At 37.2% G+C, this 27,074-nt stretch overlaps 1 protein-coding gene across 1 annotated transcript in view; it reads left to right on the top strand.

Annotated features, from left to right (window-relative positions):
• The window catches only part of nphp4 (nephronophthisis 4), a 127,833-nt gene that overhangs the window by 25,819 nt on the left and 74,940 nt on the right, over positions 1-27,074 (top strand). Inside the window, exons 3-6 of the mRNA XM_088938431.1 lie at positions 16-194; positions 2,904-2,968; positions 13,839-13,994; positions 21,413-21,549. Of these exons, the coding sequence (XP_088794557.1) occupies positions 16-194; positions 2,904-2,968; positions 13,839-13,994; positions 21,413-21,549 (537 nt within the window). The remainder of the gene's footprint in view (positions 1-15; positions 195-2,903; positions 2,969-13,838; positions 13,995-21,412; positions 21,550-27,074) is intronic.

Here is a 27,074-nt window from a genome sequence, read left to right on the forward strand (position 1 = left end):
TGTGCTTTTTTGCAGGTGCTTTACTTCCACACTTCCCTCAGGCACCCTAGTGTGGTGGCCATTGTGGAGGTGGTTGCCGTGGTACCGAAAGCGGATGGCTCACATCAGGCTCTGGGCTGTGGGTTTGGAATCTTGCGGCTCTTCTCCAGCCAGACAGAGCCAGGGGAGACTTCTGCTGCCAAACAGGACAAAAGGTGCTCATGGCCTGTTTGTACAATGAGGTGAACTGCCATTTAAAAGAGATGTGCTGAAACATTGGGAACATAATGAGCAAAAGGAAAAAAAAAAGTTTAAGACCACTTAAGACCACATTTTAAATTCATACTCTTGAAGACAGCAATGGAAAAAAACAGGGATCCATGCAGGTCGTGACAATACATATAGTATTGTGTCACAGAAAAAAACACCATTATTAGTTTATTGAATTGCACTTATTTATCCATGACTTATTTTCACATTCCTTGAACACTTAATTAATTGTAGCGAAGACTAAGTGATCTGAACCAGGTTTTTTATGATTCTTTTTATTGCAAACCATGTATGTTCCATGTGTTAGTCTTCTAACTTATAACTGAAATGTCTACATTGTTTGTATGCAAACTATTTTTTCTACATGATCATTTTATGAGGTGTTTTTCTTCTCACTTAATTTGAATATTAATGCATGCAGATTACACAATTTAGGCACAGCGTGAATCCTTACAAGTGTTATTTGTGGATTTTAATATACAAATTCAGTTCTGTTTTAGTATTTAAATAATTAATATATATTTCCTTCTACCAATCAAAAACAAACACAGTCCAGACGAAAATTATCCACCATTGTTAGATCCACTGACACATTAATTATATTTTGTGCAGCATTTCTCTGTTCACATAAACAGTGTTTTAGAGACTGTTACAGTAAACTATATAAAAGCCAAGTATTCCACATTCTAATTTGATCACATTTGTATTGCATTTGCAGGGCATTAAGGGAAAAGCAGGCTTTCGTAAGAACATAAGAAACATAATAAATGAGAGGAGAGTATTTGCCAATCTAGCCCATTTGTTATTAGCAATTAGTAACTAATTAATCCAAGAATCTCATTTTGAGATGTAGTTGCATGTTAAATGTCAAAAGTAAGAGTTTACTCAGTAGAACAGGTTTTCTTATTAGTTTTCATGTGACTCATGTTTTGGAACACAACTGCTGAATGGTGCAATGTACAATATAAGCAGCAAAAACTCTGAAAAAAGTTGAAGAAAGTGGCAAATTTCCACTCGTCCTAAAGTTCACCTGGGACCCAAAATCCAGCCCCGAGTGCAAAAAAATGTCTGCGAAGCGTAGGAATGCTAACCCTAACCCTAGCTGAGGTCTCAACAGAGCAATTCTGTAATGTGTCGTGTCTCTGAAGCCCTCCAGTCATCAGATTTATAAAATGTTGCTCAAACCAAAAAATATGAGTCAAAGAAATTCAAAACCATTTAAAAAACTCTTGGAAATGTATCTTCTTCAATAATGTGTCTATATTCCTTAGGCATATTTTCAATCAGCTGAAAAAAGCTCTAAAATGGTATTGATATGAGGGTGCATTTCTGGCCAGTGTAGGATTTGAGTTCCAAGAACCATTAAATGTTGAGTCCAGTTATACATATAGTTGCACGTTAAATGACAAAAGTACGAGAGTTTACTCAAGAGAACAGGTTTTCTTGTTTTCATGTAGCTCATGCTTTGGAACACAGCTGCTGAATGGTGCAATGTACAATATACGCAGCCAGAACTCTCCGAAAGAAAAGTTGAAGATAGTGGCAAATTACCACTTGTCCTAAAGTTCACCCAAAATCCAGCCCTGAGTGTATAAAATGTCTACGTAGTGTGGGAATGCTAACCTTAATCCTAGCTGAGGTCTCAACAGCGCAATTCTGCAATGCGTCTGTGAAGCTCTCCAGCCTTCAGATTTTAAAAAGTTGCTCTACCCAAAAAATATTTGTCTGAAACATTCAAAATCAGTGAAAATAGCTTTTGGAAATGTATCTTCTTCAGTAATGTACCTTCGTTATGCACATTTTCAATCAGCTGAAAAATGCTGTATTGAAATGAGTGTGCATTTCAGGCCAGTGTAGGGTTTGGGTTACAAGAACAATTAAATGTGGACTCCACTTACATGTCTAATTTTACGTTAAATGACAAAATAAAGAGAGTGTTTTAAAAATGGTATTTAAATGAGCATGCATTTCGGACCAGTGTAGGTTTTGGGTTTGGGATTGTTTCTGAAAGATCCCTGGTTATTGGCCTCATCAACATGGCAAATGGGTAGCTTGTTCCAGATTTGAATAACTACTTGTTTACAACTAAACACATGATACAAGTTTTGTATTGATTTCAAAAGGAATAAAACTCTCAAGTAATGGAAGACACACACATTAACCAAGACATTAGGCAATCATAACGTATCATAACACATTTCCATTTCTCCTTGTCATGGCTCATATTTCTTTGCTCAGTGTTATGAGGAACTATAATGGTGTTTTTGTTTCTCTTATGCAGAGATATCATGTTAGTATAACATTTGACAATCTGACTTGTCACAATTTGTTTTTTCTTTCTCCACATGTACATAATTTGAAGTTTCTCCATCTGTAGGAATAAACACTTTATTCAATGCTTTGGTTTTATCTGGAAAATAATTAAAATCAGCATTGCATATGCAGTGGAATATACAGCTTTGAGAATGAAATACAAAGTAAGCAAGTCAGTGAAAAGCTCATTAGAAAGCTATACTAAATTCAGGTATTCCTTTGTATATAGGAATTTCTTTGCTACTGATGTACCAAACATACAAAATTGAAAGCAATACATTTCTTTGCAGAATCATCAGTTAAGAATGATATTAATTAATCACTTTATTTTGCTCCCACAGGTTGAATCTTTATCATGGGACACCCAGGGTCTTACTTCATCCTGCACTACATGACCCCTTTGAACGTAAGCTTGTTCACTTTTTCCATACATTCCAAGAGAGAATGGTCAATATCCACAGCAATAATGAAAGATGTGGAATGTCATAATAGAATTTTCTTTCAGGCTTCATGCATGTCCCTATCACATCCCAAAACGTTTGTTGCCCTCAGAAAAAAAGAATCTGAGAAGTCTGAAGCTAAAATTAGCCATTTTATTAATTTTAAACTGGAAACATTTACATTACAGTTAGAGGTTAGGTTTTCAATTAAAGTTTAATTTTTAACTTTTTAGGTTTCAACACCTTAAACGGTGATTCAGATATAGGCCAGCACTTCTTTATTGGTCCTCCTGACTTTTTTGTCTTTGGGATAATTTTACACCTGTTTTCACTAATTTATAGTGAAGTAACTTACAGCTGAACTATCTATCTAACCATTTTCTAAGTGATGCATCTAGTACAGGCTTGCAGGGGAGCTGGAGCCTATTCCAGCAAGCAAGAGGCAAAACACAGACACACACACACACAACAGGGACAATTTTCTCAGAGGCCTATCAACCAACCGGTATGACTTTGGCAGGAAACTGGAGGAAACCCGTGCAAACATAGTGACCTGAAGCACAAAGCCAAAGGTCTAGACATTGTCTGACAAGAAGTCCCAGTCAAAGTCCTGACTTGAATCCAACAGAAAATTCGTGGTGTGACTTGACGATTGCTATCCTCAAAAACTTCCCCACTGTTCAACGCTGGTAGAAACATATCCAGCACTCATGGGAGCAATTGTTGCTAAAGGTGCTTCTGCCAAATACTTAGGAGGAGGCTGAAAACCCAATCAATACATTTCACTTTGCATATCTTCTTTACGGATTTTGCTTACATTCAAACACCTTCATATAAAACAATATCAAATGATCAAAACTTTGAAAATTGCAGCTTTAAATAAAGTGTATTTGAAAAAATATATACATTACTTGTAGTTCATCTGAATTTGATATTATTGGCAGGAGAGTTTTGCAAGACATTGTCATTTGAAAGCTCTTGACAGCTTCAGAACTGAAAAAAACAAACCCCAAAAAATCATATTATTAGTTAAAAAAAGGGTTCAGTGTGGATGTCTTTAGAACTAGGGTTGGTATTCTAGTAAAAATGCCCAAATCAGACCTAATCTTTTTCTAAGACTTTTATTGAAATTTAAATTTAGATTGGTATATATTTTATGTCTAGTTAATTAAGTCACTCATAAAAGTGTATATGTTAAATGCAGGAATATTGCTAAAAACCAGCTTAGCTGGAAAAGAATATTTTTTTTGTTTTTAGGTATTGTTGGAGTGGCTGTTATGGAAATTAAACAGATCCGTGTGGAAGATTGTTTGTGATTTTTTTAACACATTAGTGTTATGCGTTTTGTTAATTTGGACTGATTCACACCACTGCAGCCATGACATATTGGAGCCAGAGAGAAAGGGCATTTGGCAATTTGTGGAAGCCACCCCCACACTTACTCAGACAGCACGAAGCACAACTGTCACACCTCTGCCTCCCAAACTGTTTAATTTTGTGTGAAAAATATTGTGACACAAAACCCTGTCTTACAATGTGAAAAACATAATTTCCAACCTAAATAAAATGCTTTTGCAATTGCATTTGCATTTGAAATATTTTTGTTTGTGTTTGGGTCTGATATATTCCAAGAGAAACTTACAGAGATGAATAGATTGAGACTTGTTCTTGTTTGGCTAAATCCACTGTCCTGCATCATTAAGTGGATTCCTGTAATGGAAAATACTCTACCAAAATGATCTTCTAATGGCAGTTTGAAGGTATACTATAAAACAACATGTCTGCCAGAGCTACATTTTGTGGATGAGCAACTACGGCAATTTATGCAGACAGAAATATACATCGTTTCTGGTCTGATAAATCACAGTACATTGAAGAGATCAAAGCAGCAGTACGTCTGTAACATAAACTTCTGTTTTTGGCAGAACTGAAATGGCCAATGTGACAGGAAAAATTGTTTGAATTATTTTGAATAGTAGTGATATGAATATGAAATTTGAGAACTGCTCTAAGGATATACTCTAGATGTACCACTGTACTAAAACTGTAATTTTCAGTTAATTACACAGCTAATTTACATTTGAAATGGAAAACGATTAGAAGAGCATCATAGCATATGTGAGTGTGTTTGAATGCTTTATGCTTCAGTACACATTTACAGTGGCTTACCTGTAACTAATATAGCCATTTAAAGCACACTTATCATGGTTCGTGCCAAAGCATCTTACTAGGATATATAAATATCTCTTTTTCTCCAATACCAGAATCCCATGAAAATAAATAATTTTGGAATTAAAGATACTATATTATTTTCTGTGGTGTCTGAACATGCACAGCCTACTGCTGTCCGCTAACCCACAGTTTATGGGCATTTTTCACTTGTCTGCTTTTATTCTGCCTTCCATGCTCTTTGTGTGAGATTTTAAAAAAACCTTTAAAGTGGAAGAAGAAAGCACAATGTATTGCTTCAGAATCTATAATCCCCTTTATTGTGTAATTTTATGGAACAGCACTGAACCTTTCAGCTTGGATTGGTGTAGCTCTTCCCTGTGTGAAGAATAAAAACAGCTTTATGCCATGCCAGGTTTTAGAGAAAATATGGATGATTTCTCTTTTGAAGTCACTGTATGCAGCATGACCAAAAGAAAATCATAAATCATGGCCTTCTTAAGGAGCACACACACCTGCCATAGGTGCTTCCAAGACCTCCACTCCTTTTATTTGCAAAGCACTTATCCTCAAATCCAGGATCCACACTTCTTCCTGGAGTAAATATAATCCTGATGATAGAGGCTAATCATCACATAGTGTGTGCTTTGAGTCACAGTCTCCTGTAAGTAGGTTAGTGAGTTTCTGTTGTCTATTTTTTTAACTGAAATAGCCCATGAGTGTTTCAGGCTTCATTTTAATCCAGCGAGAAAATGAACTGTGAAATAAAGCAAGACTAAGAAAAGAGAAGAAAGGCATTACAAATTGCTAAAACAAGTATGAAGTCTTATAATGATATTTTAAACTTTTTGTTTGGGAAAAATGCAAATGTAAACCTTGGAGAGTTTAGGAAATATGCTGAGACTTGTTAATGAGTTGTTTTATAAGCAGCCCTTTCAGCTCTCCACAGTATTGTAAAGGAAGAACTTCTGTCATTGGCTGGTCTGAGGTTTTTATTGCACCTTTTGGTAATAAATTAGTTCCTTTTTCAATTCCCATTCCTTAAGGCACATCTATGCTATGGCTGCCTGTTGTTATTTTCTGTTTAATGATTCTATTTATCTTGGGAAAGCACTGGTTTTGTTTAAAATTCTTTGAGAATCTGTGCAGTGTTGTTCCTTCAATAATGGATCAGCCACTTGGGTCAGAGGATCGCTACATTTTATTAAAATATAATGGGCGCTGTTCTTGCTCTCTCACTTTTCTTCCACGGTAAGTACTTTGGGGAAAGTTATTACTTCCCATAACGAAGTTTTCAAAAGCTTTGGGTTATCTATCATGCTGTAAGCCCTGCTAAGAATGTGCCATAACCACAGGCTGAATTTTTGGTTTTTTCCAGAGTCTTTCTGACATTGAGGCCATCCTTTACCTCTAAGGAGTTTATATTTAACTGCCTTCCTCAGTTTTGAAGCTTTCATTAATCACTAAGTTTTGGTCACATGGACCACTTTCCTGCCATAATAAGCCAGCGATTACCTCCTTGTGACTCAGGTGAGACTCAGGACAACATGAAATGCTCTGAGGTGTTAAATGCTGAAATATCATAGTGCCCTTTATAATTAATTTTATATATATCTTCAGCTGTATACAACTGTATGGTCAGTATATTCCTGTCATAATATAATAAATATTCATCTTTCTTACTAAGCCAGGGATTATGGGTTCATGTCCCATCTGCAGTGTCTCGTTTAGTCAGCAGCCATATCAGCCTGCAACTCACAACTGGCAGCCCACTGAAGCTAAGCAGGTATGAGCCTGGTCAGAACCTGGATGAGAGACCTCTTCCAGGTACTAACCAGGTACTGACCTCTTGTTAAAAACTAAGGTTGCTGCTGGAAGAGGTGTTAGTGGGGCCAACAGGGGGGCGCTCACCCTGTGATCTATGTGGGCCCTATAGTGACGGGGACACTATACTGTAAAAAGGCGCCGTACTTCGGATGAGACATAGAACCGAGGTCCTGACTCTCTGTGGTCATTAAAAATCCCAGGGCGTTTCTCGAAAAGAGTAGGGGTGTAATCCCAGCATCCTGGGCAAATTTTCCATCGGTCCTTACCAGGCCTCTTGATAATGCCCATCTATGAATTGGCTTCATTACACTGTTCTCCTCCCCAATAATAGCTGATGTGTGATGAGCGTTCTGGCACACTATGGCTGCCGTAGCATCATCCAGGTGGGGCTGCACACTGGTGGTGGTGGAGGGGATCCCCATTACCTGTAAAGCACTTTGAGTGGAGTGTCCAGAAAAGCGCTATATAAATGTAAGCAATTATTATTATTATTATGTTACACTCTCCTAATGAATGGAAAATGAGGACTGTATGCTGTGCAAGATTATTTTGAGAGAGTAAACACTGTAGATGTAAAACCTTGAGTGAATGGCATTCTTGCAAGCTCTCCTTACCACATACACCACAAGGAATGCAGATGCATTTGGCCTTTTTAAGGTTTGCAATTACAAAGATGGCTGAGGTGCTTATTTTCAGTTTGGCTGGCATTTAAATTCTGTATCTGCTACATAACATTATGTGCCTCTTAACTTTTGAAATAATCATATCTGGTTTGTACATGTACACACTCTAGGGAGAATTTATCTGCACTACAGAATCTGTATTTCCCAAGTGGTCAGATAGGGTTTTAAATAGTTTATGAAACCCTTATTAATAAATGAATTGAAAGATGTTATGTGGAATGGTTAAGCTATCTCACAGCATCATTATTTCAAAGTCACTAAAAAGTGTTCTTTTGCAGCTTAAATTTTTAACAGGGATATGGCACTAATTAAGTTCTTAGTGTCTGTTGGGTATGGAGTCTTGGAAACCTGGTCTTAGTGCCTTTCATGCCACTACACACATCAGACCAACAGGGCTCTCTGAGTTTGTTTCTATGAAACTGGGGCCCATTTAAAGCTAGGCAGATTAAAGAAAATGAACTTTTCAGCTTTAATCTGCTCTCTTCACACACGGTCAGCACAGAACGCCTGAGTGTGTCACTGCAAATAACTGTATATCTGCAGTGGTAATTGCCCTGTGTTCCAGCACTGACATTTTGCTGGCAAATGAATCAGCACACAGCAAAAACTGTCAGCTTCCCAACATCATCATGCTTTCTTTTACTAGTGTTTTTTTAAAATTTATAATAACCAATTTTTCTCCCCTCCAAGTCACAGTAGTGCAATCTTACATTTGATTTATGAAACTGTAGCTTGTAAATGTAACAAGCAGACATACCTATTGTTTTAACTTTCAGCATTGTGCTTGAAGAGTGATTGGAGTGTTCTTCATGGACTGACTTGAACAGATATGTGACAAAAGTGATGAAGCAGTAATCGGGTTAATGAGTCCTGTAGTAGGAGCGAAGGGGAATTGACAGTCTCCCTGATGAGAGGTGTGAGTGCTGCAGTGTGTAGGTGTTGAAAAGATAATGACAGGATGTAGCTTTACTGGGTTATTTTTATTGAAATGCATCGTAATGTGAATGTTTTCTCATGTTCATTGGAATCCTGTTTTTTAACATTTCATTGAGCTATTTTCTGCGGTATATCCAATTAATTTGGATATCTGCAGTTTGCAGCTGAGTGATGTGCTCGGAATCTCAAGGGTATTTTCTTAAATTAAAATGAATAAAAGATAAAGTGAATGTGTTAGTTTCCTGAAGTTTTGAAATTACAGCACAAAGAAGGAGTGGCTTTTTCATTTTTAAAGTTAATAATGTGTTCTACCAAGGAAACTGTTTTTTTTCCTACATTTGTCTATTGTTTCTTCTTTTATACTCACCCAGTTTGTAATAGTCACATGTTTCTTTACATCTCAGTACCAACTTACAACTCATACTGCATGCAGAGAATTAGGATGGGCAGATATTATCCTCCTACATGCCCACCTATTGATCCATTCATCTTTCGTCACTCTTTAAGCTCCTCAGTGACCTATAGTAGAATTAAAGCTGAGTAGAGAAGAGGAGTGTTCATTCATGAGATAATTTCAAGCATCATGGCACTCAGTAAGACACAGAATTACTGACTTTTGATAGCCCTGGGTGACTTGGCATCATTGCACACTTGCAGGTTACAAGCTAAGGATATTCTGTCTGATTCAAGTCCGTGCAGCCCTGGCAGAGCTTGGCCAATCGTGCACCATCATCTGGGGATTCCTAGTCACATCTGGCCTCTGTCATTAACTAGGCTTGAAACTGATGGAGTCCAGAATATGAGGTTTAACTTTGCTCCATTTCAGCTTGTTGGTTTAGTGTCTTAGCAGCTGCAAAATCTGCATTGTTCGTATTGGCTTGAGATATTTCCTTCTTTATTAAAGATAAACACCTCAATTTATCTCTTAGAGTCATCTATTTATTTCTGCAGTATGTATCCCAGTAGCCAGTAGGACAGAGGATTGTGATTGTTCCTTTTTTCTTTGGTCTTCCCCCTTGCTTTCATTCCAACTACAAAGAATGTGGTCCGACACAGAGAAGAGAAGCGTGTTTGCCTCTCATCTCCCCTTGTCCCGGTATGAGCCTGCTCACTTGACATCATTTGTGCCACACAGAGAGAAAAAAAGGCAGAAATAACAATGCTTCATTTTTCCCTCTTTGAAATAAAGTCTGGCGACTCATAGGGAGTGCTATATTGGTCATTGCACTCACGATGGGGTATCCCAGCCATGAAAGACAACTTGGATATGAACAAGTCACCTCCGGATCACTTGACTCATCCTACACACCAGGCAGCGTGCTCCATAATGACTTCGCCTACTGAATTGTTATCATCCAATATATCACCACTGAGGGGCCATCAGTGATAAGATCTTTTCAGATTGCTTTGATAATAGAAGCTGAGGCTTTCAAATTGAATATGAAGTATAAGACAGTGCCATATTCTGCAGAAGCAGAAACATGTTTTTCTGACTCATAATTGTTCTAGAACAGTTTACATTTTATTTATCATGTTCTATAATATGAATCTAAAGTTATTAGCTAAATCAGTGGCTCATTTTTTCTCTCCAAATATAGTTGTAAAAAGGTTAAGACATTTCTCCACATTTTTCTTGCATGTTTTTGTATCTTTAATCTTTAGATAACATTGGCATGTGACTGTTTGCCAAAATATTACATTTAGGAATCAGTTTTGTCCATGACAGTGCCAAAGAATTGTCCTGGAAAATTGCATTGAAGAATTAAAATAAATGGCTTTTTAAAGTGCTTATAGATTTAGATTAAGTTCATCTCATATTAGTAAGGATTGTAGGAAAAGATCTTTAGGTAATGTGAATGTTGTGATTATGAGTCATCTTCTGTTTCGATTGTCTTGTGGTTTTAGGCACAGTGTCAAAATCTTATTCAGGCAATTAAAGGAGCATTGTTGTGGAATACCATACCTGATCATTGCTAAAGTAATCCACAGTGTTCTGGCTTTCCCATATAAGTATAAATAGCACATTTACTTTAGCTTATAATTACTCTTATTGCTTGGTAGCTTTTTATAGAGTGAAGCATTTTGTATCTTCAGAGTAAAAGTTAAACTAATGAACATATGCTCATGCTCATTTAAAATATTTGAGAGATTTGTAGTACTTTCTAGTTCCTCAATGAACTTGACATATACTATAAATTTCTCATGTTTTGATAAAATTATTCCCAGGTTCCTAATGCCAAAGTGGTAATTCTAAGTGAGCTATTGCAAATCCAGAACATTTTTTCTGGTTTCCAGAATATTTTCCCAAAACATTGTCAAAATGATAAAATCTGAAACTGTATTGTTCCCTAAAATTAAAGGGAAATCACAGGCCTCTCAATCTTTAGATTTTAAATGCCCATATTTTAAAACTTCCAGTAATTTGCAACAACATTTATACTAATGTCAGTATTGTTACTCCCACAATAACTTTGAATTTGTATGTTAAGTTATAAGCTCTTAACCACGAGGAATTTGCAGTCTTTTGTTTCCTGTCTGTGCTAAAATACATTTTCAATCTTTAGACCCAAGGAAGAGTCAGTTGTCTGGTTCTTATTCTGAGTTCTCAGGTCTTATTTATAGCCTCTCATTTTGTTCCTTTTATTAGTCAGCCCAAACCCCAATTAATGTGAAATAGAGGTGTGATTAGTATTTGTTGTTTTATTCGCTTAAGTTGCCTGCCTAAGATAACACCACCCATGCTGTAAGAGCGAGTGTGTTGGAACCCCCTCTTGTTCCAGGAGGAATGAGCTGGGGAGCTGCTACAAAGGTGATAATGGGGCACAGGGACGGTGTGAGTCAGGGTGTACAAGTAAGTGCCCCGGAGCAGGGATATTTATGCCCAGGAGAGTGGAAATGGGTGAGACCTCTTCCTGACCTTTCATTTAAGTCTTAATTTACTGTTAAAACCAGGTCCAAATCCACATCTTCTGATGTTCTTACCATGTTCGATTTTTACCTGGGCTTCAACCAGCACAGGTACTTGTACTTGTACCTGAACAACTACTTAGATCCAGAGCACCATGGGAGATATACCTAGTGAGTGTCTTTCTGGGTAGTATCTGGAAAATGGCCTTTTTTGTAACAAATTAAAACTAATTTCGAGCTCATTTAATTTCAAACATTAAATGAACTGCACTTTGACTTCTTGCATCTACTACATACTGTACTTGGATGTGTAAAGCTTTGATGTTTGAAGCCATAGAAAGCTTTTCTCTTCATTGTCTTAGAAAAGTTTGTTTGAAGTACATAACAAGTGATAACTAATAAGTGTTAAAACCTTTATTACCATTTTGATAAAGGTGCTATTCATATTTTAACAGGTGCTATTAAAATTTAAAGTCATATTGCACTTACAATACTGTTGTGTGCATTGGGCTTTTGCCATATTTGAAATAAAATAACTTATTGTCTTTTTATTTTATTATATATTTGTTTTTGTTGCCTTATTGGTATCCTCGTATTCCACCCACCTAGGATTGTAGAAGGATGGAATAACCTACCTAGCCATGTTGTTGAATCTGTTGGCTTCATACAAAAAATGACTGGATAAGATCCTTCCATCATTTCACTATTAATAACCAAATGGGCTAGAGAGGCCTATATCCTACATTCATTTGTAACTTTTGCTATGTTCTTATGTTCCAGTAATTTACCTTCTTCACCCTACTTAGAATATATTATTGGTTATTGTTATTTCTTTAAAAACAGTATTTTATTTTACTGATTATTTCAGGGATGATAAAAAAAGCTGTTACTTAGAATTGGAAGAGTTAGAGACTTAGAAGAGTTTGTATGTAGCTATTTCTATATACTTCTTCTACAGAGGAGGTGGGTATAGATTTGACGTGACAGTTTGAAAATGTGAAATCCACCAATGTGTATTCATGATACATTTAGCTTCAAAGCATATAATGTCAAGGTTTTGAATACACCAGGTTTTCACTGCAGATTTAGGTAAAAAATGTGGGTCAGCTTCCTCGAGTAGTGTGCCCTTTTGTCCCTACTTTCAATCTCATCCTTCATTTAATGAATGACCCGAGTGTTGACATATTTTCTGTTTTCCTGTATGAATTTTCTCTGTACCCTTTTAGTTTTCCGTTGGACAGTTTATTGAAGTTGTGTGACCTTTGTGTTATAAATGTAGTTTTTAACTAGTAGTTTGTCAGTTGAAGTTTTTGAATGGTTGAATAGTACGCTTCTGCGAATGTGGATAACCCAAGCCAGTGGAGTATGAACCAGCCCAGTCACCACGTTCTATGATGTCAGTTCCACATTTTCTCATTTACAGCTTAGAGTTGGATGACATTTTATTTACTAGCAAGCAGGTTTTGAGATGATGGATGTGCATTATAGAGTCGGCGACTAGGGTTTTTCATACCCAGCACTTAAAAAAATTGTAAACGGTGCTGACAAAGTTAATCCAGTGCAATGCAATGAAAGACAGAGAACACAACTGGAAATGTGTAATGTGTCGTAATCTGTTTAGGATGGAAATTAGTATTTTTTTACACAAAGGGTGGTGGTACAGGCTGCCTAGCCATTTGGTAGTTACTGTGATATAATGCACTGATGACAGAATTTAAGTGGATTTCAACTGGTGAGAATCTATAGAGGCTTAGAATAAGTGCAGAATTGTAGCTCTTGAGGTAGCTGTATACCTGTGTTGTAACTGTTTCCATTATATCAGTGGTTCTTACCTGTGCCAGCTTATTTCCAGTGCTTATTGGCGCTTATAACTGACCTGCTTGCTTGTTTTGACTTTTTTTCTGCACTCAAGCCTCGGTTTGAAAAATGCCTTACTTAAAATACTTTATATCCAACAACTTCAGCGTACAGAACTTTACAAAGTATTTTGCTAATTTGCTCCATTCATTCTGGCTAAAAATCCTTTAATATGCAATCACTTTATGATGAACAGACTTACGCTAACGCTAACAGAAAGACGGGCTGAATGACCTACTGTCATTTGCAGCATTTTTTATGTTGTTTTGCCTGTTGTACTGGCCAGTTTTCTTGTTTTTTACAGTTTTGAAATGTCTTTTAGGTAATGTCCTATAAAAGCATAGAGGTATTTGTTAGAAGTCCTTGGCTCCTTTAGAATTTTATACAGCCTTGAGGGTTGAATGATTGCAGTCATGCAGGATAGTAAATTCCATTTTATGTCCTGTGTGTTCCCCAGAAAACAGTTATGTGACAGTAATCCAGGGGGCTCATGTTCGGTACTCCCTGCAGTCCCACCCAGCGATGGAGACCATTATGCACCTTCTACCAGAGAACATACTGGTGTCCAGGACGGAGGACATTCCAGGAGTGGCACCAGCCTCTGACAACTCAGGTAAGTGTAACCAACATGGAAAGAACACAGCTGAAGAGTGACTTTGACTCTTTGTAAAGCTAGGTGGTCTGTGATGAGGCAGTATATCTGCAGGATTTGGAGTGGTTAGCATTATACTCAGGGGAGTGACAGGACTACTGCTAACTGAGTGTATAGTTCAAGACCTGGCTGTTCTGGGTCTCCTGATTTTTGCTGGCATTGCAGTGAGTGATGCCAGTTACAGTGTTACTAAAACTTAACAAGCTTTTGATTAATAAAATTCGAAGGACATGCTTCTTCTGCCTTTAGCAGAAGGTGTGTCATTTCTCATTATCAAGCTACAGCTTAAAGTGACATCAGAATAAATAATCCTATCCTACTACTTAAAGCTTTATTTCTTTAGACACTGAATTTTTAAAGTGTAGTTTAGACTGAAATTCAAGTAGGTTAGAATTGTGAAATTGATTGATTGATTCTGTGTATGCAATGCCAGAGAAACCATAAAATAGCAGTATCTCGGTTTCCAGTCCAGTACCACTTGGATGTGGAAGTGAAAAAGCCACCCATGTTTATTTTCATCCCTAGTGTGTTCTTGTACCATTTCAAATTGTTGCTGTTAATTGATGTCTTAATTTAATAGAGATGATGCAGTCGACATACTTATTATAACAGTCCCAGCACCTCCTTACGGAAATGTGTCAAGACCATTAAAATGTTGGCAAGATGTCAATGTGTGTTTGTATCAAAGAACTGCGTGATATTTTTTAATCACCCCGTGCTTAAATTTGGCTTTCTTTGTGCAGTCAAAAGACCTGTTACATTCGGGAAGGATTTTGTGTACCTAGACAATGACTTTATTTTTATCAGAAATTAGTATTTACAGATGAATGTATCTTTAAATCATGGTCACTGCAGATTGTGAAAGAAATTGCTTATATTAATCCATTGATATTTGTATATCAATAATATCAATAGGTAAACCATAAAACAATAATACATTGAATTAAATTTCTTCCTCTCTTTCTGGATTACTGTGATAATAAACTTTATTTTATATAGAGCTTTTAAAATCAGCATCTCAAAGCACTTTACAGTAGATGTAAAGTAGAAAAAACAGTTATAAGAATAACAATGCATAAGAAACAAGTGGGATGAAGAACTCTAAAAACAGTTTCAAGATGGGAGAGTAAAAATGTCATGATTCACAGTGTAAAAAGCAACCCTTAGGTCTGGGAGAATTAGAATAGATAGAGAACTGGAATCAGCTTCCATAAGAAGATGGTTAGTAACTTGAACAAAGGCAGTTTCTATGCTGTGTATTTGTCTGAAACCAGATTGGAAGGGTTCGAAAAGGTTATTTGTAATAAGCTGATTGTTAAATTGTATTGCAACAGCACATTGTAATATCTTTGCAGAAAAGGAAAGTTATATATAAGATGTAAATTGTCAAGGCACAGGGGTAACTGAAGCCTTTTTAAAAGCTGTTGGTATGACTCCAATGCTCAAGGACTCATTTCCTATGTCGAGAACAGTAGGGCTGGATAACAGGATTGAAACAAAACAATAGGAATTGGATCTAGCAGAAAGGTGGTGGGTTTCATACACAATCCTAATGCATGCAGTGTCGAGTTGAGAGAAACAGGAAAGAGGAGGACCAGCAAAAACAAACAGACAGGGAGAAAATGTAGTAGTGTCAAGCATGGTGGAGAGAATGTGATGCCTGTCAAATCTTGGTGGTAAAAAAAGCATTGCAATGTTAGGATGAGGCAGGTAATGTAGTAGGGAAGTTTGGCTCTAGCAATCTTTGATGGTAAAGCATGGGTATCTGGGATTTCCAATGATATGGGAGAAGTAGCTGAGTCAAGCAGTCTTCATTGTATCTTTGTATTCAATCAAATGGTCCTTCTAGGATGGTAGATGTACATTCATGCCAGAAAACCACATTCTAGTTTGTGGCAGAGTGCCTTTATTGAAAGCGACTGGTCAGCATATCATGGGGCACGTTGAGTTTAGGAGTTGGAAGAAGTTTTTGAGAGGAGCTTAGGTAACAAGAGAAGTTAAAAGAGAGCTATCAAACATTTGCAGCTTGTCATCCAGAGTATCATAGATAGGAAAGCAAAACAATGAAGAGATAGCAGAATCAGCAAATCTATTCTGGTCAACTGATTGCCAGTTGCAAAAACGTACAGAATGTAAAGTTGGAGAGTGGGAGACAGAGAATTCTAGATCAAAGAGAACAGCCAAGTGATCAGAAAGACCTGACCAGAAAGACACTTACTAGTTCAAACTACTGTAAGTGTGAAACAAAAGAAGACAAAAATGTCCAAGATTTCACCCTTTTTGAGAGCAAGCTGTGTTGGACCAACGCATTCCAACAAAGCTAGCAAATCAGTAGCTAAATTGGAAAGGCTGTTAATCAGTGTGGTTATTAAAGTCACCCAGAAAAAGGATCTTATTAAATCTGAAACATAGCGGAGACAGTAAATCAGCAAACTCACTTAAAAACATTATTATGCTTCGGGGGTCTGTAAATTGTAACATTGATTGTAGACTAGGGAACAGAGACATTTAAAACAAGATGCTCAAAATAATGTAGAGGTACAGTAACTTACACAGAAAAGTAAATCATAAATAACAATCTGGCCCACACCATGGCCAGAGGATAAAGATTGCTCAAAGAAGCCATATCCTGCAGGTATAATCTCGTTAAACAAGAGGCCGTCATTTTGTCTGCTCCAGGTTTCAGGTCAAGAACACAAAGTTGAGAAAATATTTAGAAAGCCTGCCTTGTTGTTTGCAGAATGGGTATTGAATAAAGGCTGATTTGGCCGGTCTCTGAGAGTCATCAGCAGAGTGGGACAATTTAGGGGATGTATCTCATTGCTTGCAAAATCCCAATATCACGTCAGTACCCGAAGGCAGATGTTTTAGGGAAATAATACAGATGAAGTTGCAGTAATTGTGACGAGTTGAAATCTGGGAGGTCTGAAACCAGGTAAGATCAGGGCTGTTTGAAGAACACCTTGAGCCATGCAGCAGGTAGACAGACAGAAGTAGTACTCAGGAAAGTGGGGATTACAGAGAATGAGCAATAAATTAATTTAATTGTAGTGAATGGAAAGGAAAATATATATCAAAGTACACAACAAAAAACTAAACTACACCATTAAGAGGAGTTGCAATTAGACGTGTCCCTGTGACCAGAAGCTGCATGTAAAGTGCTGGTAGGTGATGGTGTTGAATACTACTATGTTATTTTTGACTCTCTGAATGTTTACCTAAAAGAAACCATTTAATACTTGCTAAGGCTTTTATTTGTTCGATTATGTGAATAACAACTGTGTCAACCACCAAAATGGTTTGGTTTGATATTCTTCTGCGTGCTGTCTCCTGGGTAAAATATATGTGGCAGTGTCCTGTTCTCCTACTCCTGCCTTTAAAAGGGTCAGGAGTTATTTATTGCAGTGGGAAGTCTGTTCTGAGTACAGGGAACCTGCATCTCTTAGCTCTCATTGCCCAGCCACACCATAGATTTCTCTGGCTGTGATTTCTCATCAGCCCCCTCAGGTTCTCCATGCCACTGATAACAGCCCTGTCTCTGATGATTTCAATCATTGTGGTCGTCCAGTTGATACACTGTTTTTCACACAAGGGTGGGGAAGGTCGCCTCCCCAGATGGTGGCAGAGAAAACATAACAATGATTTTAAATCGGAGCTGTGCTACATGTCATGACCACAGTCACAGATGTAAGGTTACAAAGGTGGGCATGCAGGCGGGCATCCAAGACAGCATCTTGCTTAAGATAGATCTGTGGTTAAAAAATGTTCAAGCACACAGAACATTGCTTTGTTTTAGTTTTCAGCTCAAAGTGTTTTTCATAGCTTTGTTTCATTGCATTAGGCATTTGCTTGAAGAGTATGTCAATCAAGATTAGTACTATCAGCTAGACAAACTGTCCAAAGCATTCACACAAAAGCACATGTAACAGATTTAATAACTCTCCTTTGTCATGTTCTTAACAGAACACAGATGTCTTGAAGGAAACATTCTCTTGGCACTAGAGACAAACAGCCAGAGTAATGCATAAATGCTCTGTGTGGGGATTAGGAACAGCATGTTAAAGAAATATTGGATTCATTTAAATTCTGTCCCTATTTGGGCTGCTTATCAGAATTCCCACTAGAGTAATGCAGGGCCTTCTGAAATAATATTCATGGAATACACCAGCAGAGCAAAATTAATTCTGCAGTATCGATCAACCCAAGCAATAGTCCAGTTAATTAATGAAATTTTCACTTGCAAATCCATCAGACACAAACACCATTAATATCTACATCCCATGAATTTATTCATGTTGAATTTATGAATGTACTTTAATTATAAGCAGTTTTTCTCTTTTTGCTCTTAAATGTATACAGCAGATGTTTAAATATTAAAAATCATTTTAAATGAGTGTTGTTTCACAATATCATGTTTTTAGGACAGAAATATATTATAATAAACTACTTAAAACGAAATATTCTAGATGCACAGTCGCTATAGGCTGATGCCTTTTCTAATTGTGTGAAATATATTCAAGTTCAAGCCATAGGCAGAAAGGATTTTGAGTTGCACATCATTACCCCTCTTTTATTGTAGAGTCAGACTTTTATACATCTTCCTTTCCTCTCTTTGTTCTGAAAGTCAAACTCTGCTTTGGAAAAAAAAAGTTTATTAGGAAAGCTAATGACATGGATAGAGTTTGACAGAGTGGGTTTATTACACACCAAGAACAGGCTTTCAGTAATCCATTGGCGCTATGGGTTTCTGAGCAGCTTGCCCTTGGTTGTTAAGAAGTGTAAGTTTGATCCAGGTTTAAGTCTCTGCATAAAACCTAAAGTGCTTTGTTTGTCTTGCTGATTATAAGCCAGGCTGCTTTAGCCCTGGGAGTCAACGTGATCATATTCTGGCTGGTCCTGGTGGTTGAAATAATCAGTTTCTGTGTGAGAAAAATAATTGGTTACCTATGAATTTATACCCTGAAGCAATACTGATAATAACATTAATCAAACAACAAACAAAGAAACAGACTTTCGGGTAGACATCAGATTTAGAGTTGTAAAGACACTTCTAGAGTTATTTATCATCCCCTGATCAATACAGGATCTTGGTGGCACTGTTAAACTGAGACCATCATCTGAGTCCTCAACTGAAATTAGATTCACATTTATTAGAGGAGGAACAATGGAAAATCAAGCCTGTTTAGATTGGAATGAGTTCATATTGATTCCATTACTTTTTTTTAATTGTTCCAATTTGCAACGACACATTTTTAGAATCTTAATTGAACCCAATCAATTCCTTGTCTCATTTCCCCTTGTAAAAGCGGCAGTGCTCATAAAACATCTCGTAAGACGTTCGGAAACGGTCCCCAATGTCATGGTCTATTGATTCTACAGCAATGCAGCTATAACTTTAGAACTAACATCCCTTTGAGCCTTGCAGCCTCTTTCAGAAAAATGCAGTGCTTGTGGAGCTTTCAGGACGATCAAAGTGTTATTCCCACACAGGAATTTAGAAGTAGGAATCAAAGAATATTGCATTAATAACACAAACCCAAAAAGAGGCAGGCATTTTAAGTTTTAAGAGCTCCGTCTTTTGACACAGTAAAGGATGCTAACTAGCTGCTTTGCCTCGTTTAGTGTTTTCTTACCATTTTTTAATACTACCTGCAATAACACTGAAGCATGTGTGCCATTAAGGCTGAATAATATGCAGGTACACCCAAAAAATCAATACATTTCTTCAATTTGGATTTATAAATATAAGCAGCAGCTTGCAGTCATTTAATTTGATTGTCCATTAGGGTGAAGTGATGCTTAAAGATCATTAAAACAACCTGTTAGTCATTGAATGGGTTCCATTAAAGCTTAGCATGCTTAAGGTTAAAATATAGGTGTGAATTACAAATTATTTACTGTGTTACACCTGGTTAAAAAGTATAGTAAATAACATTGGTGAAAACTATGTAAAGCATTGGTAGGTATTGTGAAGTACAATACCTGTTAAATGGCCTGTTAATGACCACAAACATTCCAGAGTGCATGCATAATAGGGCAGATTAAACACAGGCTCAGCAATTGACAATACTACCCAGGAAATGTTAGCTCTTGAACAGAGATACTGGAAGTCGTCTTGACGTGAGCTGTTGTCATTGAATGTTATTTAGCTGAATACAGCCAATGGCTGAATCAATGCCATTCAGTAAAGCTGTATGACCTGTGTAATGGAAGTTTCCTCAGGCAAATTGAATTAATGACAACCCAGTCATGAGTGGCCATGTAACAACAGCCGAACAGGGCACCATTAAAGATTACTTTTAGGCAAAATATAAATTAAATGCCATTGTTGCTAAAGTCAGTATGGCCAAATACTTTTTAGTCATTGTGGTCTGACTCCCCTGATCTAAGTCACTCCAGTATCAGTGACTTTACATTTAGCAGACTATGCAACTTTGGTGGATGCTTCCTAGTGCACTTTGTTGGATTTCTTAAAGTTGATGACACCACAGGAAAGGCATAGTGTTCTTGGACAATTGTCCTATATTTGGACATTCTGGACTGCAGAGTAGAGTCATATAGATAGATAGATACTTTATTGATCCCGTGAGGAAAATTGCAGAACGAGATTATAATTGCATATAACGAGGTGCAACAAGCAGCAGCATGAACAAAGGGTGAAGAAAAAAGTGCTGAAGCTCAACAAGAAAGCTTTGGATGTCCCTGATGGGAGGCACTCTCTCAACCTGACCTGGTGACACTGTGAAATCATCTGTTGTTTTAGTCAGCTTTTTTGTGTTCTTCAGCAGCTGTCCAATCTCTTCAGCTCTGTGGAACACTGGTCAGTTTTTATAGAACATGTCAAGCAGTCAATTGTTAAATGCTCCTAGACCCAATCATTGGAATTGTTGCATAGACAATGTAAAGACACATCACTATCATACATCTGGATGGTGGATATATTGGAGGCTTTGAATACACTGACAGAGCATGCAATGGAGAAAAATGATGGTGAGACATCACTGAATCTTAGGGAATAATTTTCTGGCATTTCCTCATATAAGTCATTATTTCCTGCAATTTTTTGTTCCAAGTAGACATGTCAGAAAAATCTTCCAGAACTCTGATGTTTATATCAAAATTCTGAAAAGCGAGACTGCTGGAGTCTGAACTTTTCTGCCAATCTACAGGAAGACTTTTGCACTGAGAGCTTAGCTTCAGAGACATTAGTTTCCTCCGCCGTGTTTAAGCAAGGAAAGAAGAAGTAACAATCCATTTTATGAACGTCTTCGTTTCCCTCTGTAAAATGTACTGTAAACTGTGATGTTTTTGATGTGGGCCCACCTGTTTGTTTTTCTTGATCTTGTATACTAAATGTGCTTGTTTTGATTGCAATTTAGGTGACTGCTTGCGGAAGCCCCGCTTGTTAAAAAGCTTCACATGCTACCTGGACAAGCTGTCTGTAATTCTCCACCCATCCATGGAGAAGTTTGAGGAGGACCTCCTGCAGCTCCTCAACATAGACCGGCTGAACAGGGTATGCCCGTTTACGTCCCCGTCACAACCGACAATCAGATGAACATCACTGAGGAAACATCCTACTGAGAATTGGATCACATGAGTTACTGTCAGGATTGATATAGATTGAAAGGAGTTAAAATTTCTGTCTGAGTGTGTGCATCTCTTTTAATTCAAGCTTATGTAGGGCTTGAATTCATAAGGTGAAGTTAAACCCCCTAAAATAATTTTCCGGTGTTTATTTGTCTATAAAGGCTTTGGCTTCTGCAAAACATCTGCTTTGAGCTAGTGAAAAATGTGCTTTCCTCATTACCTATAATGAAGGCCCCCTCTGTATGCATCACACTGCTTCCTTCATACCAGTTATTAATGTAGATGCAAACATTCCAGTGCAGAAGAGGAAGTGTTTCACCTCACCTTGTGCTGTCAAAACCAGAAACTATACCCAGCTTTTAGCTGTCTCTGTGTGGCTGGGGAAGTGGGTGTACCTGGGAAGGGGCTAGAAGGTATTTTAATTAGCTGCTGGACCTTAATATCTTTTTTATTTTGTGTAGCACAAAGTGTGAGATTTTCATGTGCATTCCTTTTTTATGTGTGACAAATTGGTGTGAAAGACATGTTTCTGTTCTTTGTGGTCTCTGTGCCAAAGTTACATTAAAAAAACAGGCCTACATTGACTTAAACTAAGATGTGTTGTTCTTTTATCAAAGCATAAATTTCACAGTGTGAATAGGTACTCTGCTATGTAACACTATACTAGAAGTTATTTTTAATTTAACGAAGGACTCAAGGAATCATTGCCATTTTTTACAAAGTTTCTGGAGAGCTGTTATCTTCTGAAAAAATATTCAACTGGACCCGAATTTAACACATTTTTAAAGCAATGTATTTTGCATCCCATTTCATGGCTATCAGTAACATAAAAAGTAAATTTAACAGCCTCTTCAGGAAGTGGAGAAAAAAATAACTAATCTAAATATTCATTCCTGAGTTAATTTAAAATAATATTTTGAAATATTTTGCTCGTGAATCCACTCGTTCATATCTGAATTCCGGATTATATCAAATGATTTATTTTCTTCTTTATTTTTTTATCTTGTGGTTATTGTTTCAAATTTTAAAATCTGGTATAGACCATTTTCTTGGAAATTTAGTTTTGTGGAATTAAAATAGTCTTATGTTAACTTTTTATTTCTTTGTGCAATGTGAAACATGGAGAGACAACAGTTATTAAACATATAAAGTTGTTTAAGATATAGACTTTTTATTATTATTCCTTTGAAGGTTAAAATAAAAATGAAGTGTCCTGATAATGATATTTAATTAATGTAGACTTCTTATTCTAAAGGAGAAAGAGGGGATAAATGACAATATCTATGTAAAATGATTAATTCATTTGTGATTTGTAGAGCATTAAAAGTTATGGCTCAGCACCAAATGCTAGCATACAGCCCCTGCAAGCAGTAGTATCAGATGTTCTCATTAATAGATTATCAGTGTATCACATCAAGTGCCAGTTCTTCCCACAGTAGCCCTCCGACATTGCACTGAGCATGTGGCTGATAGCTGTAGATCCCTCTTTGCTGTATCCCCGAGAGATGAGAAGAGATGATGTTTCCCCTGTATGTCTCGGAACGCTCTTACTGTATGTACTTGCAGTTATGTATACGGTGCAATTTCTGTTCCTTGTGGCTGACTTAAAAGACGTTTGCTGGTAGAAGGGACAAGAATTAATGTAATTCTCCCAAACAGTAAGCGACTTGTGACTTGTTTCAAATACTCTCCTGTCACTTTGCATTGCGAAAGTCTGGGGGGCAATGCTGAACGTGTGAAGAGGTGTAAGTAACGGTCCCATAGCCCTAATTTTTGCCGGGTTTTATTTTATAGGAAAGAGAGCAAGTGTGGTTTTTTAAAGTGTTGCACTGCTGCATAAATGCCCATCAGACACATTCACTGGTTGGTTTTCAGAAAAAAAATATTTTGTGTTTCTAAAATGTAATAAAGGTGTCAGTTACAAGCCTTTCTAATACCTTGTGAAGACTTACAGTCTATAAAAGCCTCTTGACATAAAACATTTAATTCTTTTTTTATTAGACTAATGTTTCAGCCGATACCGTGACCTTTTAAAATGAAATGGAGTGCTAGTCTTCATTGCCTTTGGTATATAGCCATTTTACGAAACAAAACTGAAAAAAATTCAGTGTAGTGCTTTTGAGGTTTGACCTATTGGTTTCATACATTTACATTTTAGAGCCTTTGATTTAATTTGTCAGTGTTTTAAATTGTTACTTTGTGATTCTGTATTATTACTGAAGGAGAACTGAGCTACAGTTGTGTTTTTTACACTGATATAGAAAGGAATCTCTGTTCCTTGCCTCAGAATTTGTGCTGTGTTTTTTCTTTCTTTTTCATTTCTTTTAGAAAAGTACAGCATGTGAAAATGGACTCATGGAGAGCACATAGTTTAATACTCACCTATTTCCCAAGTTGTTGCATGATGAATGCTGACAGATGATATGTGTGCATGAAGTAGGAAGCCACATGATTAATAACATTTCCAAAAACACTTACATTCTTACATATCACCAGCCTAGGATCTGTCTAATTTGTACTGATTAGGAGTCTCCCGTTGCTGATGCAACAGACATGTTTCAGGTTCAGATAGTAACAAGCAAAATCTTTGGTTGGAGCTCAAGTGGGAAGGGAATTGAGATTCAGTGTTTGTCTACATCCTTTGTTAATTTTGGGGTAGTTGAAATTAATGGATAGGGAAGGTAGAGACAGGAGTTAGTTGGATTGCTATTGTTTGGTTTTGACTTCATACTCTAGCTTAAACCCACTTCATTTTTATATTCACCGTGTTTCCCAAATTCACAGCCATGGATTCTAAAAACTCACAATGTTAAAATGTCATATTTATATTTATTAGAAAAAAGATTCTACGAGTTATTGTTTGGGAACAAGAGGGCAGAGTTCAATGCATTTTTACATCATTTTCTTTCCTAACCCTGAAATTATGGTAGATTGAGAAAAACTATATGATATGAACATTGGTCTCACTGTTGGCAGTTTGATGTCCTCTTCTTAAATAATAAAGGTTTATTATAATTACTACTACTACTAATATCCAACCATCCATTTTCTAACCACTGTGTCCAGTACAGGATCATCAGCGAGCCTCAGCGTGTCCCAGTGAGCAATATTATCAAGGCGGGATACACACAGGGCACAAACAGACACAGACACACATTCCAAAAAGCAAATTAAACTACTTTCTTGTGTGTCTTTGCACTGTGAGAGGAAAACAGGGCACCCAATGAAAATTTTAATACTATAATTACTCTTCATAGTGGCAGCAGTGCTTTGTTTAGTTATTGTTGTTATGTTGTGCAGTACCTTAAGCTGTTGCAACCACATAAAATAATAAATTACTTGTCCTTTGGGTGCCTGATACATTTTTCTGACATGATATCCAGCAGTACTGTTTGACTCTCAGTAGAGGCTTTGAGTAGAAACATCATTGATTTTGTCTGGCTAGGCCTCTATCAGGTGTCTGTTTTGCAGATAAGGTCTGAGAGCATGGCAGAGGAGAAAGATCAGTAACAGTCTGATATGACAACAGTGCATGCTTTCTTGTGCCACAGGCGATAATTCATGTGGTATTGTATACGACAGTATATTTTTAATTAGACCCCAAGTGAGCATGTGACCTTTGTAAGTGTGACTCTTCTAGCTCCACAGTAGAGTGATTCTGTTGTGATGCCAGTCCTAACACCTGGTGTGTCATCATTGCAGCTCAGTTTTCTAACAATAGATTGAAAGAGGGAGAGAGGAAAAGACAACTGTCTGAACATCCACCTCTCATACATCATCTAACAGGTGAATAAGTTGAGAGAAAACTGTCAACCTGCTAGAAAAGTTTTCGCAATTTATTTGATTGACCCTTTTATGAGGCATTCCAGTTTTAGCACAATTTTGTGCAACAGAGCAGCATCTGAATAAATTGAATAATTTGAATAAAAGTGTAATCTCAGGATAAAAGGCTTAATTCATAACAAAGTTTATAAACTGTAGGAGACCATTCCTTCCATCTAAAAGGTTTGGTTGCTATCTGCTGTGTGATCAAGAGGATCATATCTAGGTGCTTCTGCATTGAATTCAGGATATTGGCTGTGACAGAATGGCTTGATAGGTGTGTTCCAGACTACAAATGCTTACTGTTCTTGGGTATTAAATACATTTCTCTGTGGTTTTCATTCTGGGTTGGGTTTCACTCTTGATTCTGAAATCCAGTAGGATTTTGAACACTTCTATCAGGCTCCCTCATACTCTTCTTGGTTCAACATTTGAAAGATTCTTTTTTTTTAGCCTGTTAGTGTATGGCATTCCTTTAAGCCTGGCAGTGTCTCGGTTTGCCCTCTATAGCAGCGATATTTTATTTGTACAAAACCATATACAGTACCATATTCTATATGAGGTCTCACTAATGCATTGTATTAATTTGACATTTCTTAATGAAAGGCCTTCTGAAAATCCTGGCATGCCATGTGGAATAGTAGATTCTCTTAGAATGTTGTTGTATAGACTATCCTCCAGTCTAAGTCTAATTGTCATTTCCATATTCTTACATGTACTAGAAGTAACATTTCTTGCCCAACAAAAGCAGCAGTGCGGCGCAGTGGCTGGGGTTCTGGACTTGTAATTGGAATTGAATTCTGTTGTATCTTTGGGCAAGTTACTTCACCTGAATTGCTCCAGTAAAATACCCTGGTGTATAAATGGGTATAAACATATGGTGCTCTGATTTGTAACCTTGCTTGTGTATGTTGTAGAAGTACTTGGTGTGGTTTAACTTGTTTTTTTGGATTGGTGATACATTAGTAATTTTCCTGTCAGTGGTTAATACCTCTGTCTTGAATAGCCTTCAGGTGCCCAATAAACTGCAACATTACTGTCACACGATAAGATGGGGGAATTACCTTGAGTAATTCCAAATCACTTCAAATTGTGCACTGTTGCTGAAGTAACCCTGCTCATAGTTGGCTAATTGCACAGTTTAGACCTGTACCGATGTGGTCTGGTTTACAGAGTTCAGCCTGTGTTACACGTGTGCATTGGCTAGCTGAGCCACATAGGAGTCCTTCTGCAGATATGCTGTTACCCTCTGGGATGTTAGAATCGTTAAAGGGAATGCTGAGATTTTCAAAGTCTAAATATGTTAGAGCAGCAGTGTGGAATAGTGGTTAGGGGTCTGGACTCTCAACAGGAAAGTTGTGGGTTCATTTCTTTAGCAGAGCACAAGTGATGTCCCCTTTAGCAAGGGACTTTCGTCAAATTGCTCCAGCAAAATGCCCAACTGTAAAAATGGGTACAAATGTAAGTTGCTCTGTATAAAAGTATCTTATGTACATGTGTGCCTTATTATACAGTGTATTCACTCTGCATAAAATGAGTAAGAATTCTGTAAATTGAATCATTCTCACAGTTCCACCCCCACTGAAAAGCAGTGTCTTTTCACATCAGACAATCTGAACTTGTGTGTCA

This window comes from Atractosteus spatula, chromosome 20 (genome assembly GCF_055471065.1).
Source record: "Atractosteus spatula isolate fAtrSpa1 chromosome 20, fAtrSpa1.hap1, whole genome shotgun sequence".
Lineage (NCBI taxonomy): Eukaryota > Metazoa > Chordata > Actinopteri > Semionotiformes > Lepisosteidae > Atractosteus > Atractosteus spatula.